Genomic DNA, 21259 nt, shown 5'->3' with positions numbered 1-21259 from the left:
TGCCATACTATTAGGCCCATTGCAAAGCATAGGTCTCATTCCAGATCCAGACTGGCTGGAGATGGCTGAGTGTTATTTATTGAGGCCACTTTCAGACTCCATCATAATTAAAGTTCTGAAATCGATTCATAAAAATAGAAACAGCACCATTATTTATGTATATATTTCTGTGGGAAACCCAAGTCCAAGGAAGGCCTGCAGCATTAAAATAAGATTCAAAATGAAAGTGCAGCAGGAATGAAATCAGCATGATCCCAAATATCAGACTAAAATGTCAACTGATTGCAAGTCATAACAATAAATGACTAAAATAATTGCAGCAGTTAAAAGAGTTAAGGTTGAGAATTAAGAGAACTAGCTAAACACAATAATGATTGACAGATGTTAGGGGAAATAAAAACACCTTCGTTTTGGGTCTAAAACTGAAAAACAGCAGATAACAGATAAATAAGTGCAGGGACAGGATCCTGGAGACCAGGCACCACAATCAAGACCATAGTGTCCCTGTGGCCACTCACCTCACTTCTAAAGATAGGGACACATGGAATGTCTCTCTCACAATGTTGCCAGTATTGGAGCAATCAAGTCTTCTGAAAAAGCACACACACACACACACACACACTATTGCCACTGCCATTCTCCCTACCTTTTCTCTGTTGCTATGTGCTGTCAAGGACCGATGAGCGGCTCCGCGCAGTGCAGTTCTGTAGTTATAAAAGTTACCAGTTGGGTCCATCTGATGCTAGAGGAATAGGACCACGAGCAAGTTAATGATGCAGCAAATATCTGGATTTTATTTGCAGCATGAAAGACAGCCTGACAAAAGAGAGAACACAATTCGGCATTTCTTTGGGTCTGTGCTCTTTCATCCCTTCCTCGTCTCTCCTGTGGTTGACGATTCCATGATTCTTATTGCAGATAAAACCCTTTCGTTCTTAAAGGTTGTATCTAAAGATACTGTCAGATAATCATTTTTTTTAATGGATGATCACTGCAAATCTAATTTTTTGTTGGGCACTGATTGATTCATACTGGGCACATGATGTTTATCTAATAGGGATTGACATTCCTTGTTTAATCTGAGTCTAATTTCTACAATGCTCAGTGCAAGATAAATAGAACCACTTGTTCTGAATACTAAATGTTTCTGTTCAAATAATAGTCACCCAAGATGGTTGCTCTTTAGGCTCAACACTGAATAATATTAGAAGTCTAAAACTGCAACATTTCTAGCATAATAGCTTTACAGATGATGGTAGTAAAGCCTTGAATTGGTAAACTGAAGTCATGCTATTGAGTAGGTTAACAAACCTATTACTGTGGACTCCACGGGGACAGGAGGAGGCCCTTTCAACATATCAAAGAGAAATGGCCCTCAAGAAGACTTCTTTACCAGGAAGGGAATAATCTTTCCTGTAGACTTAACAGAGGGCTGAATTGCTAAAATCAAAATTCTGTACAGAACTATATATTGATGAGAACAATATTTCCTTGTTTGATCCTTTTCCTTCAAGTCGGTCTTATCTATGATAAGCTATACCTGCTTAAAGCTTTTAAAAATCCTCTTCAGCACTATACTTTCTGTTAAGTGCAGTACTGAGATTCAGAGCACCAGGGCTATTAATTTACTTACTTCATTTATAGTCCGTCATTCATGCTGAGACTCTGGTAGATTACATTTTAAAAAATACATATAATTACATTAAACATTTGAATGTTTATGAAAGAGACTGAGGACCTAATGGCATGACATATTTTCTTAAGGTGTTTCTCCAAGTCATATCAAAGCATGTGAAATGGGTGTTTTGTATTTCCAAAGCACATGCTGGTCAGAGTTTGATAGTCTGCAGCGTGCAGGGGAAACAGGCTTAAGTCACAGGGACTGATTCCGCATGTGGGGGGGAAGTCTGAGGTGGTGCTCGCATGGCAGTGGGGCTAATCCCTGCTTATGCATAATGTCAGTGGCCGCCCAGACCCCTCCTGGTTCTGGCCCGCTTTAGGGCCTCCATTGCCCTGTGGCAAGGGAACACAGATGTTTCTCCCTTCCCTTTATCACACCAGATGCCATCAGCAGCCACGTCGGGCTAGGCCCGTGCACACAGGGAAGAGCCAGGCTTTCCAGGCCCAGCTCCTCTCCCACTTACGGTGTCCCAGCAAGGACAGAAAACACCCCATTGGGATCTGCTGGGCATTTTTTAAACCTTCCACAAATGTGGGATTGCATTGTGACACAATTCCAGCTTTGTGAAAGTAAACCCCAACCACCACCACTGCCGCCAAGTGTGGTGGAACCTTTCTGTCCCAGCTGCATGTGTGTATACAGAAATCTGGGGCAGACCATGTCCACTGGGGAAATCTTCCCCCATTCGTACAGAAGTGGTGGAGTATGCTGCCCTGCCACAAGAAAACAGTGGTGGCCCAGCATGGTCGCCGCCATGCATAAGAGGTAAGGGAGTCACTATTTGTTCTACTGGATGTGTATATATTAAGCTTCCTCATCAATGAGGGGAGAAAGGCTCATTCTGTTTCATGTTAGAAAAATGGTGTTGGGAGCGGTGGGCTTAAACTTCCTAAACTCACATGCTATAGTCTCAATGTCAATCTGGCTCCTGTACCCTTGGGAAGCATGCAACTTCCACACCATATCTGTTGACACAACCCAGGGATGTGCATTCAGAAAAAGCATTATGCTTTAATTAGGCCACTTTAGTGTCGATTCATTACAGTACTAATCTCCTGACGCCTATAAATGAGAACAAATATATCATGCCAGGAACATATATACACAGAGCAGCAAACTGACAATACTCATATTTTCAGGTATTAGCTGCCTTGGTCAGGAGAAGACAAGGAGTATCCAGGGAACATGATGACAATATTAGATCCAAGGCCACAAGTACTGTTGCAATTTTGGTTCTTGAAAATGTCACCTCATAGACCCCTAAAGGAAATGGTTTAAAGGTAAAGGTATTCCCTGTGCAAGCACTGGGTCATATCTGACCCTTGGGGTGACGCCCTCTAGCGTTTTCTTGGCAGACTCAATATGGGGTGGTTTGCCAATGCCTTCCCCAGTCATTACCGTTTACCCCCCAGCAAGCTGGGTACTCATTTTACCGACCTCGGAAGGATGGAAGGCTGAGTCAACCTTGAGCTGGGGGCTGGGGTCGAACTCCCAGCCTCATGGGCAAAGCTTTAGACTGCATGTCTGCTGCCTTACCGCTCTATGCCACAAGAGGTTCAAAGGAAATGGTTTACCTGATTGCAATAGTGTTGATTGTTATATGACAGATTGTTATAATGTTCTATGTAACTATTTTTACAATGTTCTATGTAAACCGCTCAGAGGTGTATAGAAGGGCGGTAAAAATATCCAAAATAAACAAACAAACAAACAAACATATTCAGGCAATATCAACCATGAATCTTGCAGTTTTATACCAAGCAAACATGCATGTTATCCACTTTGTGGATGAATTACCAATGGATACTTTGATCTGCTGTTTCCTCACTGGCAGAATTCAGCATTTCTGATTACCAAGCACTGGCTTTTTGGAGGGCCACTGAGAATTGCTGTTTCAGTCGAAATAGGGACAGAATCCAGTTTTTATGGCACTATTAGCTCTGTTCTTCATGGCTTGAGCTAAAAACACAGACCTCCTTTGTGAGTCAGGTATTTTCTGTTGTTTTTTAATGCATATTTCTTTTCCCAGCATTTGGTAGGATACACAAGGCCCATTTTATCATTCAGCATTTTATAGGAATATGTAGCCCAAGTAAATGCTAAAAATTATGATAAGCAGAAATATAATATACCTCAAGAATAAAAAACTTGGCTGTTTTGACTTTTGACCAGGTCTTCTTTAATCTGGATACTGGACTCATGTTCATACCAGCTGGAGAGAAAGAAGAAGAAAGAGGGAGGCCATTAAGGAAACAGAGAGAGCCTTCCCACAGGTGTGATTCCCTACAGAGATGGCATCAAGACACTTACATATGATTGCCATCAATGAATTAAAATTCCCTATGTTAAAGCACTCTCGAGCGACATCAATGAAGAACTCAATCACTTGTGCTCGTTGCTTCTTTTTTGCAGGCTGCAAATAGACAAATAAAACAGACATGAAAGACAAGTGTAAAAAAAAACCCAACTGTGTGATATGTCAAGGCTGCTCCAGTGGAGATGCTCTATTCTACAGCTCAATCAATTGATTTCAGAAAATGTCCAGCTACAAACTTCCATTGAAGCTGTTTGATTAATGACACTCACTACCAGCAGCTTGCCAAAGCAAGCTCCCATTATGGAGAGTTACCAGCACCTATTATACCTTCAAGCCTGACCCAACATTGACATATAAACCTGTACTCTTGAGTCCTTGGATACACCATCCAACTAGCTGTCAATAAAATGCCAATTACTGTACTTTTTCTGGGCTTCATGCCAATCACTGCATCTTTTTCTTTCCTTCATCTTGAAAAGAAGAAAGTAAAAGCTGGCCATAAATTCTTAGTGAATGTTCTTTTTTGCACTTGCTGTGTTTCTCAATATTTATTTATGGTAACAGGTACCTATTTGAGCAGTTGTGAAATCTGATTTTAACTCACAATGATTACATTGTGATAGAGATTTAATTTTTTTAAAAAGGATAAAGTGAAGTTCTAAAAATGTGCTGTTACTCTTGTTTTAAACAACCTATCAGATCACATCAATTGACAACCTACTCAGCAAATCATTTCAAACACTGGCCAGTTCCAGCTGCTTTAAAAGAAATCTTTAATAACAAATGGCATAAGAACTTCTGCCAGAGAACTTCTGCAAGAGGCAGACCATGCACCACTCTATGACAGTACAAACCAAAGTTGGCAATACTTCTGTGGTTTCCTAGCAACCCCTACTTACTGGTAGAGGTATTTTAAGCTCCCAGCATTCTTTTTTTCCTTTTTTTTTGGATTTCAGATTTTTCTGCTAACCTGTGGCTTTTCTTAGGTTTGTAGAAAGATCTGTCTCATCTGTTCATCACTATAATCTCTGGATTCAAATTTTCACAGATTGAGCTACAGTAGGAATTATATGGATGATAAATGGATAATCCAAGTGACTAGTAGGGAATCCTCCTTTTCATCGCTCTGCTACCTTGGGGCTCCTACTTCTTGGCAGGGACCCACTAAACTCATAGGGCAGGTGGAATCTATCCTGCCTTCTCCCCCTTGCTCTGCCTAATTGACCACCTCCCTCCCTGCCACTCTGTCCAAATGCCCACCTGCCCTCATTGTTCTGACTGCACACCTGCCCTCCTCATCACTACTGGCTGGGGAGTAGTGGGGAAGAGGACAGCCATTAACAACCTCCCTCTTTCACATGTCCACTTGCTACCTTTGGCAATCTAGTTCACATGGTGGCAAGCAGCTTCCTATCCTTCTCCTATAATGAGCAAAGCAAGCCCAGACATATTCTAAGTCTATTGATCTACACAGAGGCCAGGTTCACTATTTGATATATGAGGTGTGTTTATTAGTGAAAGTATCAAAGGGCTATAACTGGGCAAAAGGTCTCTTATGCCTGCACACCTTTCACTTACCATGCAAATTTCCGTTGCTACAAGATAGCACAGTCTATTGAACCATTTTACGTAGGCCTCTAGATTACTAGTCTTCTTTTGTTCACTGAAACAAGGCTGCAAAACAAAAATCCAAAATGATATGTAACTAAATTTGGCTTAGCTCTTGAGAAAAATTAATCAGACAACTGTCAACATTCTTTTGTCACCAACAGTATATACTTGCTAGAACACACCCACACCTGATGAGGCAGTGCATGTCACTGGGTGAGAAGCTGCATATGTGTTGAGTTTAATAGAGTGTGACGCTTCCTACAAATCAAATCAGTGCATGATGAACGGCCTCATTTTGCCTACCTCAATGGCTCAGAAGGCAATTTATTCCAATCCTCACTCACTAGGATATGAAGAGCCAGGATATTACAGTATGCAAAGAGCTAGAAGAATCTAGAAAAAAATAGAATATGACAAGCACGCCTTTCCATGTAATATGCATTTAGTTTTCATGTTTGGGCTCCAGGAGTTTTCACAGTCCAGCAAATGCAATTGCACTTGGTGTTGCCTTGCATGAAACAAATTTTCTGATTTGGTTAAGGAGAAAGAGGGGTGCAGTAACAGTACTGAACAATATTTGTCTAAAAATATTATTTCCTTCATGTCCTCACGTTTTGGAAAGAGTAATACCTTCACTACAGATCTCTTTAACTCTGACCTATTTCTGTATCAATGGCTGCTGTGAAACAAGTCACTCAGATGGCAACATTCATCAGAAAAATGTCATTCATTCTTGTAGCGTGTGCTCTTTAGATGGCGGTTACTAGGAGATTTCATGTGACTCAGAACTCTAACTCCCTCCATCCCGAATTAATTTAGTCCAGTGCCTACATTAAAATCCCCATCATAATCTTCCAGAGAGGCCCCATAACTCAGAATTTATTTAAATATCCATTAGCATCCACTAGAGCAGTGGTCTGCAACCTTTAAAAGGCTGCGGACCAGCTGCTGTGGGAAGGGCGATCTCCCGGCCGCGCATGCAGTGCATGCGTGGCTGCACATGCGCGTTTGCACCACGCACAGCCAAAAACACGCATGTATGGCACATCCGCGCATGCACAAAATGTTGTGCGTGTGAGTTTTCAGCCACGCATGCGCATTGTGCATGCTCGGCCCTGTTTCCCTCTCCCCCCAAAAAAAAGAAGCTTGCCGGGCCACAAGCTAATCGGCCGCTTTTGTGGCCGATTTGCTTGCAGCCTGGGAAGTTTCTTACTGCGGGGGGCGGGGGGCGGGAAGAGGGAGCCACGGCCTGGTGGTTGGGGACCACTGCACTAGAGGTTATCAAGAGTTGCTTTCTTTCATTAATGTAACCATTTCCAATTAAAGCCTTAAGCATATCCTAAGGATAAGATGGGTAAAAGGGAAATGGGAATGACATTTTTATATTGGGAGGAAAGCAATATGGGAAACCATATTTGTTTAAAAAAAAACCTAATTTTTAAATTGTTTACCTTTCCTATGGAAAAAAGCTGAAGAGTCTGGGGCTTTTTAGTTTAGAAAAAAGGACTAAGATTACATGATACAGGTTTATAAATTTAATCACAATTTTGGCAAGGTAGATAGAGCTAATGTTTTCTCCCTCCCACAAAATACTAGAACTTGGGGGCATCCATTGAAGTCAATAGGCAAAAGATTCAGAACAGGCAAAAGAAAATAATTTTTACACAGTGAGTGATCATAATGTGAAATCTGCTGCCAGAGGATGTAGTGATAGCCACAAGCATAGATGGCTTTAAGAGCAAATTAAGATGGGTTCATGGAGAATGGGTCTGTTGGTGGCTACTAGTCAATGGTGATTAAAAGGAACCTCCACAGTCATAAGCACTAAACCTCTGGATACTAGTGCCATAAGCCCTCAGCTTCTGTGTCTTGATGCTGGCTCTCCAGAGTAACTGGTTGGTTATGGCGTGAGACAAGATTTTGGATTAGATGGAAGAAGAAGAGTTGGTTCTTATATACCAATTTTCTCTAACAGAAGGAGTCTCAAAGCAGCTTGCAATTGCCTTCCTTTTCCTCTCCCCACAACAGACACCCTGTGAGGTCGGTGAGGCTGAGAGAGCCTTAATATTACTGCTCGGTCAGAATAGCTTTATCAGCACTGTGGCGAGCCCAAGGTCACCCTGCTGGCTGCATCTGGAGGAGCGGGGAATCAAACCTGGCTCGCCAGATTAGAACTTGGCGCTCCTAACCTCTACACCAAGCTGGCTCTCTGGACCACTGGTCTGATCTAGCAGAGCTCTGCTCATGTTGTTATGGCATATTGAACTATGGTACAGGAAGGCAATAAAATTAATACTATATGACAGAACAGGGAGTTGGCTAGTTGTTTCAGCAATAGGGATACATCCTCCCTTCTCCCCAAGGTCTAATAGAGGACAATGAACCTGGCTTCATTTGTTCTTAACATTGTCATATGGTTAGGTCTGACTAAATGTCACTGTAAAATCAGGTGCACTATACAATCTCTGATTGGCTAGAACTATGTGGTTTAAAAAAAGAAACACCTGCTAAAGACATGAAAAATATAATACCAATGCTATAGCAAATGTATTTATTTTAAAAATTAAACATATACACTTTAAATATTAAATTGGAAAATATGGTTTGCAAACAGGCAGAAGCAATGCAAATATTCTCAAACTATTGGAGGCAGGTTGAGGAGGAATTTTCAGTCCCTTGCAAAGCCTATTGAAAGCATATATGTAAACATCCCTATTCAAAATATGATGATGATGTCATCCGTTCAGTCATGTCTGACACTCGGCGATTCTATAGGAAAGTTTTCTCCATTTGTCTCTGTCTCTGACTACTTCTTTTAGTTTGTTCATGGTCATACCTCTATCGCTTTGATCGTGTTGAGCCAGCGGATCCTTTGGCAACCACGTTTCCTTTTGCCACTGACCATGCCGAGCATTAATGATTTTTCTAACGAGTCTGATTCCATGATGTGTCCAAAGTAAGTGAGCTTTAGCCATAATATCTTGCCTTCTAATGACTTAGTTGGTTTGCTCCTCTCTAAAACTGACTTGTTGGTAACTTTGGCTGTCCATGGTATTCGCAGCATTCGTCCCCCACACCATAATTCAAAAGCATCTATTTTCCTCCTGTCTTCCTTCTTCAGCGTCCAGCTTTCGCATCCATAGCTTGTTATGGGGAAGACAATGGCGCTGACTAGCCAGCATTTTGTATTAAGGCTGATATCCTTACTCTTCAATATTCAGTTCATGCTTAACATTGCGTTCCGGCCCAGTGTTATTCGCCATTTGATTTCATGGCTGCATCCACCATTGTGAGTGATCATAGAGCCAAGAAAGATGAAAGCATCAATACATTCAATGTTCTCATTGTCAATCGTGACTTTGGTGCTACTGCCAGTAATTTTCATAATCTTGGTCTTTTTGATATTTAGGTATACTCCCATCTTTTCACTTCCTTCTTTTAGTCTCTTTTTCCCTATTCAAAGTACAATTTTGTATCTATGCATATGAAAACAAGTTTACATAGGGAGACAACTGTATTAATATCCATAATCTAATCCTGATTCTGACTCTTCTGTCCCATATTTCAGGCTAGTGTGAGAAGATTCCACTGGTCATTCTGTTTCATTTTATCCCATCTTTCCTTTAAGCAGCTCAAGGCACATTCTGCTATACATGATTCAAAATGTTTGAAAAAGCCAAAGACATAAATCAGCAGCCCAATATGCACTTAGAATTCCACATACAGAGGCGGCATCTCTGCTCTCAATGAGGATAACAATGTTCTGTGACTACAAAGAGGGGATTCCCAAGAGTGCAAGGAAAGCTATTAATTTCACTCTAAGAGTCACTGAAATTATGATTTATTCAGAAGGGGAAGCTTTCAGTGCCTCCCTGGCTAGCTTAAATACATTTTACTACCTTGCTTATTGAACAGGCATATCAACTGCAGCACCCTAATATCTAATATATGTAACCATTCATGAAATATTACTTATGTGAAAAAACCATTCATATTTTCCAGTTGGATTCTGCTCAGGCCACATTTTACTTTCTGGTGGTCTGTCATTTCCATCTCATATTTCCTTGCATGATCATTAATTACTCCTTGTACCTTATCCTCCCTTTGCAGTGGCTTTTCCCTTTCACATCAAGTACATTTAATGCTATATGGCGCGCAAAGCCATTGGGCATAGCACTCAACATTTCTTCTTTGTTCTCCATGGTTCCTCCCCAACCTTTGTTGATTTATCTACTTCAGCTACACACAAGGCACATTTTCCCGTCTCAAATTGACTGTCATGTCCTTATTTCATCCTGATTCAATTTTATTTAGTACTTAATTCTAGATACCCCAAGCACTTGCATCTCAGCACATACACACAATCAAACATAAGCTTTTGAATATGCAGTTAGCTTTGCACATGTAGAAAGATAGGAACAAAAGAAGCCTGTCAATTAAGTACAGAGGAGCGCAACCAAGATGATTAGGAAAGCAACTAAGATGAATCCCCTCTGAGAAAAATCTGAAAAGTCTGGGATTTTTCAGTTTAGAGAAGAAGAGCTGGGTTTTTGTACCCCGCTTTTTACTACCTGAAGGAGTTTCAAAGCAGCTTATAATTGCTTCCCCTTCCTCTTCCCACAAAAGGCAAGAACCCATAAAGATCCTTAAGTCCATCGAAACCCCTATTAATTTGTGAAGTAAAATCCATCTGAAGCTGCGTACAGCTTTTTTGGTTGCAAGAATCTGTGGTGATAAGTTGGATTTGTTATGACAGCTGGGTTATCTCAGTGTGTTAATTCTGATTTGTTCACTGTGTTCTCCTTATTCATTGTTTGTTTTTGACAAAGTAAGGCAGCAAATCAAGAGAAATGCTGTTAACCTGTTAGTGACCCCCAAAAGGAAACCAAGCTGACTTTGAAAATGAGTTTGTGCTTGGTTCATAGTATCATCATCATATCTCATAAAAAGCATCAGGTACTTCTGACAATGTGCTGGGCCTCTGATTGGCCCTCACTAGGGGACACACCCTCAATAGGGTGATGTCACTCCCTCACTGAGGGTCTATCAGAAGCTTTTCCCTGCCTTGTCTTCCTCCTCCTCCATGCTGCTTATTAGGACGGTGTGAGGAGAAAGAATTGATAGGAGGTAGGCTGGGGAATAGGAGACAGCTGTCTAAAAACATTCTGCTGCACCTCTGCTGGCCTTCCCATCCTCCTGGGCATAAGGAAGCCAGGGAGGGCCATCCAGGTGCAGTCTGCCACAGCTACTCCACTCTCCTGGCTGCAAGGAGGGTTCGGGGAGGGGGGGATACAGCTGCCCTCCACCATGCTGGCCCAGGCAGCCAGCCTCACTGTCAGTCCCGCCCTAGTCTACTTTTTTAAAAAGTAAGTTTTGAGCCCTGCCCAATGTGCAGATATGCCATATCACAATACAATACAATACAAAACCTTTAATGGCATTCACAATATAAAACAATATACAAATCGATTCTGTAATAAAAGTCTAAAAAATTGTGAAGAAATTACAACAGGCAAATACAAAAAGATGAAGCCAGTGACGTTTACTTCTTTACCCCGTGGGTTATTACTATAGATAAAAACTTGGCTACCCGTTCAGTGGTCTCCGAGCAATTATCGATAAGCAGCGATTCAAGAGCCCTGCCATCTGAGACACTAGGGAAGGGTAGAAGTGGGGAGATCAAGTCAGAATGTTGGTTGTTGTACAACTCACATCGCAGAATGATATGGCAAACTGAGTCTGGTTCTGTATGGCAATACCTGAAAATTCTTTCATTGCGGGGAATTCTCCTATACCTGCCTTCAACCATTGCAGAAGGAAATACGTTTAGTCTGGCTAACATAAACGCTCTGCGGTTTGAAGGTATTATAAGGTTGGAAAAATAGTGTGCCATAGTGTTTGGGGTATAGGATAGACCAAAAGCTCGTGGGGAGCATGGTCACCCTGCACCAGCATAAATTATCTGGAGATCAATATCCTGGATTCTTCTTTGGATAGTTTGAAAAATATGATCCTCTCCAGAGTTAGCTAAAGAATCAAGGTCAATGCCTATGGATTTAATTTTAGAGGCAATGGCCTGAGACCATTTCGAAGTATAATGGTCAGATAGAATAAGTGCACGGAGACTATTTGGCGGAGGGCTAAAGAAAAGATGGAGTCAGTATTTGATGGATAAAATCCAAGCACGTGATTCGATAGTATGTAGACCCAGCTCGGCACATAGAGTCAAATAGGTTACCGAATTCGGTAAGCCTAAAATTCTGCGGTAAAAGGCCGCAGACATACAGTTGGCTTCTTTATTCAGAGACTGGATCCATGCAGGAATCCCAAAGAGCAGTCGAGGGATCACGGAGGCTTGAAAAACCTGAAGAGCCACAGGCACGTATTGGTTGTCCTTCTGGAAGTGGAAGCGACAAATGGCCTGTGATTTATTCTTGGCCAAGGAAAAACTAGTATTATGGTGGGTAGACCATTTTAGGTTATAGATATGTCATATCTCTAAAAGGGAAGAGCCTAGAGACTTCTTTTAAAATGATAGCTGGAAATTCAGGGAGCTTTGTACACATATTGAATGCAGAACAACATTCAAGTCCAATGACACCTCTAAGACCAACAAATTTTTATTCAAGGTATAAGCTTTAGTGTACATGCACTTGGATCTATATTGTTATAATGTTATATCAATATAATGTTATTCTAATGCTAAAGAAAGCTACCCTGTGGGGGGGGGGGGAAAGAAACAGTCACCTTGCAGGGAAAATGGCTGCCATGTGGGAGGGACAAGAGAATATTGCCTTAAAACAGATCCTAGCCACAGTGATCTATGTGATGGTCACCTCCAGGCTAGACTTCTGTAACTCACTCTTCACAGGACTACTCTTGGCCCGGATACTAATAAATTGGTGATACCTGGCCATGTGAAGTAAGCCTGGCCTCGGCCAAGGCCAGGGCCTTTTTGGTCCTGGCCCTTACCTTGTGGAATTAGCTCCTGAACAATCAGAGGGCCTGTCACAGTTCTGCAGTGCCTGCAAGATGGAGCTCTTCTACCAGGTGTTTGGGAGTCACATTTTCCAGGGAGTCACATTTTCAACAACTATATATGAATTCCAATGTTGAAAGAGAACGTTCTAACCAACCAATAGAAAACTTACCAACATGGGCACCAGTAGCTAAGGGTGAGATTAAAAGTTTAATAGCTCAGTTAAGATTAGGAAAAGCTCCAGGGGAAGACTTAATCCCTGCAGAGATCATTAAAAACAATTTGGAATTCTGGGCCCCTTGCTTCACTCTTTACCTGCATCGATGGCCATGACTGTATAACTAGAGACTGGTGACCTGCAACTGTCATCCCAATATACAAAAAATGGACAAGAGTGATCCTGCTAATTATAAACCAATTAGCTTCCCCAACACAACCAGTAAGGTTTATGCAAGGCATCTTCAGTCCAAATTTCAGGACTGGATTGAACAGGAAAACATTCTTGTAGAGGAACAAGCTAGCTTCAGAGAGGGTCAATGTATTATCGGTCAGTGCCTGGTACTACATCAACTTATTGAGAAATACTCTTCCCACAATACAACTTCCCTCTATGCCACTTTTATAGATTTCAATGCAGCTTCCGACTCCATTTCCTGTTTCAAATTGTGGGACAAAATGGAGAATTCTTCATTAGATTGACAGCTGTTTTATTTAATATGCAAGTTACAGTTTGTTGTAGTGGTTAGGAGTGTGGACTTCTAATCTCGCAAGCCAAGTTCGATTCTGCACTCCCCCACATGCAGCCAGCTGGGTGACCTTGAGCTCACCACGGCGCAGATAAAGCTGTTCTGACCGAGCAGTGATATTAGGGCTCTCTCAGCCTCACCCACCTCAAAGGATGTCTGTTGTAGGGAGAGGAAAGGGAAGGTGACTGTAAGCCACTTTGAGATAATAATTAGAACTTAACTATCAGAAAACCAAAATTATGACATTTGGCAAAAGGACCAAGAAATACATCCAGCATATTGATAGATTTAAGATAGAACGGGTTTCCTGCATCAAATATTTGGGAGTAGTTCTGCAGCCATCTGGCCACAGGAAAGTGCATGGGGTTTATGTCGCTGGAAATGCACAAAAAAGTGCAAACACCATTCTCAGATTCCTTAAGTTGAAAGGCGGACATTATATCCCTGCAGTTTTAAAACTGTTTGGAGCGATGTTAATAACACAATTCTTATATGGTACGGAGCTAGGTCCCTATTCCGACTTTGGAACATTGGAATCTGTACAATCCAAATTCCTAAGATCAGCCCTCCAAGGCCAAAGATGTGTCTTTAATGCCACCTTGCAACTTGAGACTGGCCTTATGAAGATGGAGGCTAGAGTATGGTTAACCATTCTCAATTACTGGCTTAGAATCTTGTTTTCCTTGTGCCTTTGCTTCACTGATAATGAAGGATGAATTCCAGTCTTCATGGAAACAGTCTGTGAGAGGAAAAATTGCAGCCTTGGGATTTTCTCCAGAATTTCTGTTGAAGATGGCTTATGACCAGGCTAAAGAGGTCGTTAAACAGTGAGTAGTGGATATAGAATGCCAACATAATTTAGCAAGTAACTCTGCCTTTATTGTTAGTGAAAGCAAAAGGTATGTCACAGCTCCCATGACTTATTTAGTGAACCTTGAGGTACCTAGTCACTGGAGAGCCTTTACTTTTGCTCGCTGCAATCCCCTTCCTTCAGCTGTACTTGAAGGGAGATACAAGAAACTTCCTTATGGTGAAAAGAAGTGCCCCTGTGGTTCTGGTCAAATAGAAACAATGGAACACATTCTTCTTCATTGTTGGTTTTATAATGATAAGTTCCATTTTTATTGTACCTTGGTTACATAGAGTCCCAGGGTGTTCAGGTCAATTTTATACCTTCTTACTGCTCACAGACACAAACTGTTCTATCACATAATGCTGCCAGGTACTGTGCTGCAGCCATGAAAAGTCAGCAGAAGATAACTAACACCTAACTGACCCACAGAGCTGTGATCAGAATAATTTCCTGTATTTCCTATATAATCTAATTTATATTTTAGCAGTTTTATGGTCTAAGCTGTTTTATATCATTTTATATTATGAGCAAATCCATGTTTTTAGCTGTATTATGTTTGGTAACTGATTGTGTGATTGTTAATTCTGACTTTGCTGGTCTATGATCATAATAAAGTTTTGTCTGTCTATCTGATGTACTCAGGAAAGCCTGGCACCAATAACTGTACTGCACATGGACAGACCTACTACTATACAATCAGGGTTGCAAACAGGGTTGTGTGTGTGTGTGTTGGGGGGGGGGGAAGCCCTAGTAATAGTGTATCAAAATGGACAGCTGAAACATCATATGCATGGAGGTAAATAACAGGGTGCAATGAGAGATCTCGCCCTCTACCAGAAATCTGGGGGTGATCTTTGATGCCTCCTTATCAATAGAGGTGCAGATCACTACAGTAGCCCACTACAGTGTTTTTCCATTTGTGCCAAGCAAGGCTACTAGTGCCCTATCTGGCCCCAGAACACCTAGCCACAGTGATCTATTGTGATGGTCACCTCCAGGATACACTTCTCGCTCTACACAGGCCTACCCTTGGCCTTGGCCTAGAAGTTGAAACTGGTGCAAAATGTAGTTGCTAGGATCCACAAGGGAACATCTTTGATATTCAGTTAGTGCTGAAACAGTTGCACTGGTTACCAGTGGTGTTCCAGATCAAGTTCAAGGCTTTGGTTTTGACCTTCAAGGCCATTTGCGGTATGGGCCCTAAATATATGAGGGATCGTCTATCACCGTATGCCCCCTGTGGAGCTCTCTGCTCTGCGGATACTAATAAATTGGTGATACCTGGCCATGTGAAGTGAGCCTGGCCTCAGCCAAGGCCAGGGCCTTTTTGGTCCTGGCCCTTATCTGGTAGAATTAGCTCCTGAACAAGCAAAGGGCCATGTCAGAGCTATCACAGTTCCGCAGTGCCTGCAAGATGGAGCTCTTCTACCATTTGGTCAAGGAAGTGCAGAAGATTCTTGGGTTCCCCCTTTTTCTCAGATGTAGCTACCAACCTTAAAGCATGATGTCAGGTGGGGAGGGAGTTTGTTGAGCCAGGGTGGCTGGTTGGGGGTCATGAAATCAACAAATGTCAGTTTGTGGCTGTTATTGTATTGTTGTTATGTGCGAAGTCGTGTCCGACCCATTGCGACCCCATGGACAATGATCCTCCAGGCCTTCCTGTCCTCTACCATTCCCCGGAGTCCATTTAAGTTTGCACCTACTGCTTCAGTGACTCCATCCAGCCACCTCATTCTCTGTCGTCCCCTTCTTCTTTTGCCCTTGATCACTCCCAGCATTAGGCTCTTCTCCAGGGAGTCCTTCCTTCTCATGAGGTGGCCAAAGTATTTGAGTTTCATCTTCAGGATCTGGCCTTCTAAAGAGCAGTCAGGATTGATCTCCTCTAGGACTGACCGGTTTGTTCGCCTTGCGGTCCAAGGGACTCGCAAGAGTCTTCTCCAGCACCAGAGTTCAAAAGCCTCAATTCTTTGACGCTCGGCCTTCCTTATGGTCTAACTTTCGCAGCCATACATTGCAACTGAGAATACCATAGCCTTGACTAAACGCACTTTTGCTGGCAGGGTGATGTCTCTGCTTTTTAGGATGCTGTCTAGATTTGCCATAGCTTTCCTCCCCAGGAGCAAGCGTCTTTTAATTTCTTTGCTGCAGTCCCCATCTGCAGTGATCTTGGAGCCCAGGAAAATAAAATCTGTCACTATCTCCATTTCTTCCCCATCTATTTGCCAGGAATTGAGAGGGCCGGATGCCATGATCTTTGTTTTCTTGATGTTGAGTTTCAAGCCAACTTTTGCACTCTCCTCCTTCACCCGCATCAACAGGCTCTTTAGTTCCTCTTCACTTTCTGCCATTAGAGTGGTATCATCTGCATATCTGAGGTTGTTGATATTTCTCCCTGCAATCTTGATCCCAATTTGTGACTCCTCTAATCCCGCATTTCTCATGATGTGCTCTGCATACAAGTTAAATAGGCAAGGCGACAGTATACAGCCTTGCCAAACTCCTTTCTCAATTTTGAACCAGTCAGTGGTTCCATGTTCGGTTCTCATTGTTGCTTCTTGACCTGCATATAAATTTCTCAAGAGACGAATAAGATGCTCTGGTATTCCCATCTCTTTAAGAACTTGCCACAATTTGTTGTGCTCCACACAATCAAAGGCTTTAGCATAGTCAATGAAGCAGAAATAGACGTTCTTCTGGTACTCCCTAGCTTTCTCCATGATCCAGTGTATGTTGGCAATTTGATCTCTAGTTCCTCTGCCTCTACGAAATCCTGCCTGTACTTCTGGAAGTTCTCGGTCCACATATTGCTGGAGCCTAGCTTGTAGGATTTTGAGCATAACTTTGCTAGCATGAGAAATTAGTGCAATGGTGCGGTAGTTTGAACATTCTTTGGCATTGCCCTTCTTTGGGATTGGAATGTAAACTGACCTTTTCCAATCCTGTGGCCATTGCTGAGTTTTCCAAATTTGCTGGCATATTGAGTGTAGCACTTTTACTGCATCGTCCTTTAAGATTTTGAATAGTTCAACTGGAATGCTGTCACCACCACTAGCTTTATTGTTGCTCAGACTTCCTAAGGCCCATTTGACTTCACATTCCAGGATGTCTGGCTCCAGGTCAGTAATTACCCCACTGTGGTCATCAGGGATGTTAAGCTCGCTCTTGTATAGTTGTTCTGTATAATTTTGCCACCTTTGTTTAATCTCTTCTGCTTCTGTGAGGTCCCTACCATTCTGGTTCCTTATCATACCCAACTTTACATGAAACGTTCTCTTCATATCTCCAATTTTCTTGAAAAGATCTCTGGTCCTCCCCATTCTATTGTTTTCTTCTATTTGTTTGCACTGTTCATTTAAGAAGGCATTCTTATCTCTTCTAGCTTTTCTCTGGAATTCTGCATTCAATTGGGTGTATCTTTCTATTTCTCCCTTGCCTTTCACTTCCCTTCTCTCCTTAGCTATTTGTAAAGCTTCCTCAGACAGCCATTTTGATTTCTTGCATTTCTTTTTCTTTGGGATGGTTTTAGTTGCTACCTCTTGTACAATGTCGCGAACCTCCGTCCATAGTTCTTCAGGCACTCTGTCTATCAGATCTAATTCCTTAAATCTATTTGTCACCTCTACTGTGTATTCGTCGGGGATATGATTTGGTTCATACCTGAGTGGCCTAGTGCTTTTCCCTACTTTCTTCAATTTAAGCCTAAATTTTGCAACAAGAAGCTCATGATCTGAACCACAATCAGCTCCTGGTCTTGTTTTTATTGACTGTATAGAACTTTTCCATCTTTGGCTGCAGAGCACATAGTCAATCTGATTTCTGTGTTGACCGTCTGGTGATGTCCATGTGTAGAGTCGTCTCTTGGGTTGTTGGAAAAGAGTGTTTGCTATGACCATTGTATTCTCTTGACAAAATTCTACCAGCCTGTGGCCTGCTTCATTTTGTACTCCAAGGCCAAACTTGCCTGTTATCCCGGCTATCTTTTGGCTTCCTAGTTTAGTATTCCAATCCCCCATGATGATAAGCACATCATTTTTTGGCGTTGCTTCTAGAAGGTGTTGTAGGGCTTCATAGAACTGATCAACTTCATCCTCTTCAGCAGCAGTGGTTAGGGCATAGACCTGGATCACTGTGATGTTGAATGGTTTGCCTTGGATTCGAACTGAGATCATTCTGTCATTTTGCGGATTGTATCCCAAGACTGCTTTTCCTACTCTCTTATTGATTATGAAGGCTACTCCATTTCTTCTGCGAGATTCTTGTCCACAGTAGTATACCTGATGGTCATCTGAATTAAATTCACCCATTCCTGTCCATTTTAGTTCACTGATTCCTAAAATGTCGATGTTCAGTCTTGTCATTTCTTGTTTGACCACGTCCAGCTTACCTTGATTCATGGATCTGACGTTCCAGGTTCCAGGTTATTGTATAAAAAGGTAAAGGTATCCCCTGTGCAAGCACCGAGTCATGTCTGACCCTTGGGGTGACGCCCTCCAGCGTTTTCATGGCAGACTCAATATGGGGTGGTTTGCCAGTGCCTTCCCCAGTCATTACCGTTTACCCCCCAGCAAGCTGGGTACTCATTTTACCGACCTCGGAAGGATGGAAGGCTGAGTCAACCTTGAGCCGGCTGCTGGGATCGAACTCCCAGCCTCATGGGCAAAGCTTTCAGACGGCTGCCTTACCACTCTGCGCCACAAGAGGCTCTAGGTTATTGTATACTAAGGGTTTTATTGTATTTTATGGTTTTAAATAGTAAACTACTGTGAGCTGGCCTAAGCTGAGAGTGGCCAGTAATAAATTGAAATGTAACAACTACCACCACCACAACAACAACATTCCTATATTATTCCTATATTAAAGGGACAGGGCATCTTTTTCTCCAAATATTTGGTAGCTGTAATCTATAAAGAAGAACACAACAGCAGAAGCAGTTATCTACCACAGCTGTCAATGTACAAGGCAGCTAGCAAGCTCCCTAATTCAACTATAGACTGAACCAACATACCTCCTTGTTTATGTTTTAAATTCTACTAGAGATTGGTTGACAAGTTTTTATAATGTGTTTAACATCTGGCTTGTTTTTAGCTCCTCCTGAAGTATAATAGTCTAAGATTTTTTCATAAGAAGAAACACCATTTTGCTCTTATTGTGTCCCAAGTATTCAGAACAATATTTTTACTGTGTGGGAAGTAAATACTATTTTCCAGACACTTGAAACTATTGTAGCAGTGTTGCATTAGCCAGTCTTCTTTCAGTCATTTCAAATGCAGTGCACTAGCTTTACAGGTGCAACAGTTTGAGGAATGTCTATTTACTTTGAAGAATGCTTTGCCTTTTTGCTTGTGCACTTTGATTAATGTTATGAACCACAAGATTTTTCAACACCAGACATTTCTTTTGAAGACTTATCTGTGTGCTGCCACTACATGAAGAAATAGTGTCCCCCATTCATCCCCCACCATTTTCACTCCCACAGATGCTAATGGGCACATCGTCCTTGACTTTAACAAGCCTGCAATTTAATGCAGTGGCTGCATGAACTTCTCCAAGCACAAAGCTAATCGATCCCTTCTGGAACAACAGTACAGAATATAAAAATATGTACTCTTTAGCTACAAGTTTAAGCTATAGTTCTTGGTTTATTGTATGCAGATATATAATTTTGCACTCAAAAGCATATGTTGGGAGCATCTCAGATCCAAAAAGAACATAAAAGATGGTTCTGTGGGGTGATTTATCATTATATTATCACCATCTTGATGCCCAACAAATATACTGTAGCTTTATGCAGCTTTAAAACAGATGCTTTGGTAAGCCTATAACTAAATGGCATCAGTGGAAGAATGTCCATTGTGTGTCACTGACTTACAGTCCACTCCTAGCATGCTCATCTAGAACATGGAACATAACAAGATCGTATTTCAATTCATACCTTTGTGCTTTCCAAAGGATCCTTATGGACAAATGCCTGAACAAATTCTTCAGGGCCAATATGACTCAGTCTTTCCTTTTGCAAGAGATAACATAAAAAAGAAGATATAACACAGTAAAACTGTTACTGAGTTCATAATGTTCAAAACATCATTCTGATTCAAAACCAGAATTAAAATGGTCTTTAGGAAGCTCCTGGTCAACTGATTAGCTCTTATCAATGTTATCCCCAACATCTGTAAACCGCCCGTGGCGCCGCGGGCGCCATGGACTAAATAAGACAGTAAGAGGTTCTGGGGCGGGATGTGTCCGGGATGAGGAAGGGTCCAGATTGGACCCTTCCTCATGACAATCAGAGGGACCAATCGGCAGGCGCGAAGCGCCTGCCGATTGGTCCCTCTGATTCCCGCCGCCAGCAACTGCGAGCCGCGCACAGCGCGGCTCACAGTTGCTCCTTTGCCGCTGGCCTGAAGCAGCGTCAGGCCGGGGGAAGGCTCCAGAGAGCCTCGGGTGGGGGGGTGGCCGGGCCCGCCTTCCCCCGGACGCAGGAGCGGCTTCCGGTGGGGGGGTGGCCCGGCCGGCCTTCTCCTGGGAACTGCGATGGCCGAAGACCAGCAAACAGCAACCAGGACCAGCGCAAGGTTGGTAAGTGGACCTGGGGTTCTGACTGGCCTTGGGAGGGAGGACCGCGGCGCTGCTTCTCGGGGGGGGGTTCTGAGAGAGGGGGTGGGTGGGTGGCTGAGAGTGTGTCCCTTACCCTGCCCCCTTCTCCCCTTTCAAACCCCCTCCAAAGACTGCAGGTATTCCCCCCCCCCCAAACCCACACTCACTGCTAGCGCCCATTGCATTTAGAACTGCAATGGGCTTGATTACTAGTTCTTAATATTACTGAAGCAACATATTTTTACAACCTAAGGGATGTATGGTGATGGAAAGTTCCACCAGGCCACAAATAAATGAGTGAGCCTGTAGGGCAAGGATAGCTAACCTGTGGCTCTCCAGATGCCCACAGACTATCATTACCAATGGCAGGGTCTCATGATAATTGTAGTCCATAGACATCTGGAGAGTCACAGTTTGGCCAACTCTGCCGTAGGGTTTTCTAGGCAAGAGACATTCAAAGTTTCTTTGCTATTGCTTG

At 42.5% G+C, this 21259-nt stretch overlaps 1 protein-coding gene across 10 annotated transcripts in view; it reads right to left on the bottom strand.

Annotated features, from left to right (window-relative positions):
* Positions 1-21259, bottom strand: part of RASGEF1C (RasGEF domain family member 1C) — a 148941-nt gene that overhangs the window by 24710 nt on the left and 102972 nt on the right. For all 10 annotated transcript variants that reach the window (XR_013229230.1, XR_013229229.1, XM_077326698.1 and 7 more), the window contains 5 exons: positions 20120-20194; positions 5577-5672; positions 3992-4094; positions 3814-3893; positions 647-742 (listed from right to left, as the gene is read on the bottom strand). Coding sequence is in view for 8 of the 10 variants with exons in the window: in XM_077326698.1 (XP_077182813.1) it covers positions 647-742; positions 3814-3893; positions 3992-4094; positions 5577-5672; positions 20120-20194 (450 nt within the window). In the remaining 2 variants the exon portion in view is untranslated. The remainder of the gene's footprint in view (positions 1-646; positions 743-3813; positions 3894-3991; positions 4095-5576; positions 5673-20119; positions 20195-21259) is intronic.

This window comes from Paroedura picta, chromosome 3, assembly GCF_049243985.1.
Source record: "Paroedura picta isolate Pp20150507F chromosome 3, Ppicta_v3.0, whole genome shotgun sequence".
Classification (NCBI taxonomy): Eukaryota; Metazoa; Chordata; class Lepidosauria; order Squamata; family Gekkonidae; genus Paroedura; species Paroedura picta.
This window is presented reverse-complemented; position numbering and strand designations above follow the sequence as displayed.